General features: G+C 30.8%; 2 protein-coding genes across 4 annotated transcripts in view; one reads left to right on the forward strand and one right to left on the reverse strand.

Annotated features, from left to right (window-relative positions):
* LOC128895736 (fat-like cadherin-related tumor suppressor homolog) overlaps nucleotides 1-4,894 on the reverse strand; it is a 534,418-nt gene that overhangs the window by 353,763 nt on the left and 175,761 nt on the right. The gene's annotated exons all lie outside the window — the stretch shown is intronic.
* Nucleotides 1-4,894, forward strand: part of LOC128891130 (histidine-rich glycoprotein-like) — a 53,205-nt gene that overhangs the window by 2,455 nt on the left and 45,856 nt on the right. Inside the window, exons 4-5 of the mRNA XM_054150360.1 lie at nucleotides 3,694-3,821; nucleotides 4,521-4,841. Coding sequence (XP_054006335.1) covers nucleotides 3,694-3,821; nucleotides 4,521-4,841 — 449 coding nt within the window. The remainder of the gene's footprint in view (nucleotides 1-3,693; nucleotides 3,822-4,520; nucleotides 4,842-4,894) is intronic.

Below are 4,894 nucleotides of genomic sequence, written 5' to 3' on the forward strand. Positions count from 1 at the left end.
GAGAAATGCATGAAGAGAGTAGAAGAATGCAAACAGATCTCGCATGAGTGCTCGAGGAAAGTTGAACATCATTCCGAAAAGGAAGAAGAGGTATCGTCAAAGAAAGAAATTGTACATCAATCCGAGAAGAAGGAAGAATTGAAATCGAAGGAAGAAGATACGAAAATTGTCAAAAGTCAGGAAGAAGAATCGATCGAAAAAGAAAGTATTAACACTAAAGATAATACTAAAGGTTCCAGCGATAAAGAAAGTAAAATCGTGAAGGGACTCTAGACGTAAACATATTGTCTCCGCGAACAGTGTTTGATTGTAACAATTATTACTGCGAAATTGTTTACGAGTACTTTCTGCATTCTATATTTCGTATATAGGGTAAGAGAAGGTAAATGCAAGTAGGCAATATTTTGGATTTCTGTGAATTCAATTAAATATATTTGCCGCAAGTATTGTACTGAGTACAGTTAAATGTTATTGATGTAAAAATAAATCTTTCATTCCTTCTTGTATACTAGTTAAGTAATTTAAAAGTAAATGTAATATGACTGTAATTATACAAATTGTGGTTTTAAGATTTAATGGGTTGCTTATTAATTAAGTAGCTAGGGCTTCCTACCTTCCTACCATAAAACTATGTGTCCCAGTCGGAACTGAATCAATTGTCTGTTCAAGATCACTAAACAGTGTTGCAGCGGAGATGCAAAATTCTTAATTCGATCAAAACTCGGGTGAAGAAAAAAACTTTCTTATTTGTTGTTGAATGAATACAAATTGAAGTTAGTGATACATTTCACGTAAATGCTTAATCGACTTAACATCGTGAATAAATCGCTGTTCGTTTATGTTGTTTTTACAGTATATTGGATCATTAAGGAAGGAAAGTGGTTTCAAGAGATACTTGTTTTCATTTTATTTAATAGCTTTATTCATAATTGGTTACAAAATATGATTCTCAATGCCTGTGAATGTGGCATAAGTTAAAGGACGCCAAGTGAAGGTGGAAGACTTAATGAATTATTGTTTTAATATTAATATGTATCTTAATTTTGTATCCTTTTAAGAGAGGTAAGTCATTCAATGCAATGCAAAAACAAATAGCAAAGGAAGGAATGTAGAAAATTAAAGAAAATAACTAGTTTATTCTTGAAAATTAGCATACTTATTAGTTATCAAAATTTTTGTTAACAAGTAATGAATGTGATAAATACTTGCGGTGAAGTATTCCCGTGGAAATTAACTGTACATTCATCTATATTAAGATTCCGTGACTTACCTGAAACAAAACAAAAATCGAGTTAGTAGTATATCAATAAAAAACAATAATTTTGGCTCCACTTAAAATTTGTACGTATACATATATATTGTACGTATATTATAAATGTGTAACATTTTAGGAACTGCATTACCCAAGATATCTTGATCGTATTTACAATTATTACACTTAGTCAAAAAGTGGTAGTTCGTGGTTCGCGCAGCAACTATTGATAACTGGCATGATGAAAGTACAAATAATATTTCTATTTTTAAATATGTAAATGTTTGAAGTAAAGTATAATTAATAATCTTCCATTTTTCTTTTCTATCTTACTCTCAAGAGAATATGTTTATTGTCAATAAATTGTTGGAGGTTCAAACAAATTAACGTTGCAACTTTAACTCATGTGGTTAGTTAGTGAAACATCGAAAAATAGCAATTACTGTTACAGTTAATACGAAAAATAGTCAGAAATAAGCAATAATTGAGGAAAGGTGCAAGTATGTTGTTTTACAACTTCGATACATTATTATACACTCTTAAAAGAATACAGTTGATAATCATATATGTATGAAAAAATAGAAATATTCTTCCTTGTAAATAATGACTTGCGAACTTATTCATCTTTTTGTAAGTTATGAGCCTAGCGCATCATCTGCTAATTGCGTTGCAAAAGAATTATGTTCAAAACAGTTATCTTTTAATATGAATACACTAAGTGTGATAAAGCTAGAGTTATCATTGAAAAATTATCATTGAAAAAATATTACGGAACACATTTAAAGTAAATGGATAAAACTGAAAAGATAGAAACGTAATGTTGCCGAAACACCACATTTTGTAGCAGCTGTTCACTTTGTAGAAGTGATATTGACGATACAAGAGACCATATTTAAAGACCTCTTGATGCTCTCCACAAATTATCTAAATTAGATGCTGATATGAAATTATAAATAAAGATATAGTATTAATATTGTTGTTATGTGGTCTACCAAACACTTTTTAGAATTTTACATGTGCTTATAAGTTCTAAGATAAGTTAATTGAAATAGATATACTAAAAATTTAGGTTATTGGGAAAAGTGATGCTCGTAAGAATAGTATTACAGATTAGATACCAACTGCAACAACTACATTCCATAAATACAACTTGCGATATATTTCAAAAAATTTCCATAATCAAAGAGTTAAAGAATTTTATATTAATAAAAAGTGTAACTTCTATATAACTTCAACAAAAAAATTACCAAGAAGGTGAATACGGTAAAAGTAAATTAAAAATAGAAATAAATTAATTGAAAAATAAATATATAGAAGAATTTATAAGAAAAAAGCTTGATAGCGAATAAAAATTAACTGATGATAAAATTGACAACTGGCTTGAAAATGATAAGATGTAACCATTTCTGTTAATTTTTCAATATGGTGTAAAAAAGTTCTTGTTCACTCATTCATGAATTGAATTTTTTACTAGTATAAACAAATAAAAGAAACATGCGATGGTTAAACTAAATAAAAAACATAAACTTCAGTTTTCTTCATGACTGTTCAACTATATACAACCCTTTCAAAATTTTAACGACTGTATTATACGAATCTATAGTAATTCTAGTCTTATTTTTGGAGACCTATGTTATTCCTTGTTATTCCTCATTATTTTTAAAGTATCATAAGAGTAACATTTACTAGCAGCCATTATAGGTATGGTGTGTCAAATAATTTTCTTTCCTCTCTTTAACAGTAACAATAATCTTACAATGTTCAGAAAGAAAAACCTAAGTTTAAAGAAAATTATCTTATACTTTTAGCCATTGTGATAAGTATATAATAACTCACGATAAACCATAGTCCGCTTCGTTGTGCTACCAGGAATGAAAGTGGCAAAGTCGATCTCTTAAATTCCTTATTCAAATTCTTAACGACGTAATGTCAACTGACGTAAAAGTCTATAAAGTGTTTATTGGAAATGATCATTTGAATTTTTTTAGAAATATCCAAGAAGACGTCACAAGTAACAAACACATAAAAATTAAATAGATACAAAATTTTCAACAAACAACATTGTCATCTATGAAGACTAAGTGAACACCTGCATATTAATTTCCAACAATATTTAAACAGTTTGACGTGCACGTGTAACGGTTACTTTAATACAATTTCTTGCAACGATAGAAAAACAGTTACATACGTAAAAACGTAATTTATAATCCAGGTGTTTAAACTGTTAGGTAAGTACAGTACACCTTTCTACGTTATATAGAATACAATAGATAATGTTTGAGAAATTACTCCTGCTCATGACAATTATATTATTTGCAATCATCTGGCACGTGGCCTCTCGGAGTATATAAACTGGCCTGTGAACTGCACTAGCCATGACTTTGCATACTCATTCAGTGCAAAGATGAAGTGTGTTCTGTTATTAATCGTCATTTTCGCAGCCGCGGCTTACGCCCGACATCTACCTCAGTCACAACATCATGGTCACCATGGTCAAAAGGCTGTATTGAAATTCCATCACTACCATGGCCACCACAAACATCACGACCGTCCTATTCACTATAAAGGGGTAAGTCCACATATGAGATATATTTGAAAATACCCACACAATATGCAATCATAATGAAAATGAACTCAAGCTGCAAGGTATAGTGGCATGTACGTCTATTTCGATCTTATCAGATACTACTCTTATACATAGTAAATTCACCAACATAACTTCATTTCAACTTTGTAACGTAGTTCAAAGATCACTGTTTTCCTTTGACACCATACAATTAATGTTTCATCCTATAGCGGAGAATATTATAAGCAAAATTATAGGCAAGAAAATCTCAACTGAATATCCATTTCTTATTGAATAACTAAACCTACATACGAATTCAAATGGATGATTCAAACAGAGGAAAATTTATCTGAATCTATCTATCTATCTATCTATCTATCTAATTATTTATCTATTTGGGCTTCTTTTAAGTTACTAGAGATAAAATGAAAGACCTTTTAAACACCTTCCACCCATAAATATAAAAATTGAGCTTAATTACAAAAATTAAAAAAGAATTACATAAATATTCGGCAGACTTTTCCTGACTTAACCTGTAACTTGGCAATTTTCAATAAGATTAATACTATATGTATATTTGTGTGAAATGAAGTTTCAACCAAAATGCGAGGAAACAACAAAATTAAATACGAATGAACCATAACATTAGAATGAACAACAAAATATTAGAAAAACTTGATAAGTTCAACGGTGTACTTCCAGGTCTCAAACAATAAAAATAATGACGAAACTTTCGAAAATCAATGGGCACAAAACGAAGAGCAACAACACCATTCAGCTCACGTTGGAGGAACTCACGAATCATCGTCCGTAAAACATTCTCAATCGGAGAATAAAGTAACACAATCCTCAAGTACACACACCAGTCACTCTCATGAATCGAAAACAGCAGTATCCGAATCCAAATCCTCACACCAGGAAAGCAAATCAGTAGGACAAAAGAGCAGCCAACGTCAAAGCCAGGCACAAGCTCAAGAGCAACAACAATCTCAATCTGAAAGCCAACAAAAGGACTCTGTGTCGGTAAGCAAGGGAAGCTCAGCCTCCAGTGGAAAGAGCAGCCAAAGTCAAAGCCA

The sequence above is a fragment of the Hylaeus anthracinus genome, unplaced genomic scaffold, assembly GCF_026225885.1.
Source record: "Hylaeus anthracinus isolate JK02 unplaced genomic scaffold, UHH_iyHylAnth1.0_haploid 0, whole genome shotgun sequence".
In the NCBI taxonomy this organism is placed as follows: Eukaryota; Metazoa; Arthropoda; class Insecta; order Hymenoptera; family Colletidae; genus Hylaeus; species Hylaeus anthracinus.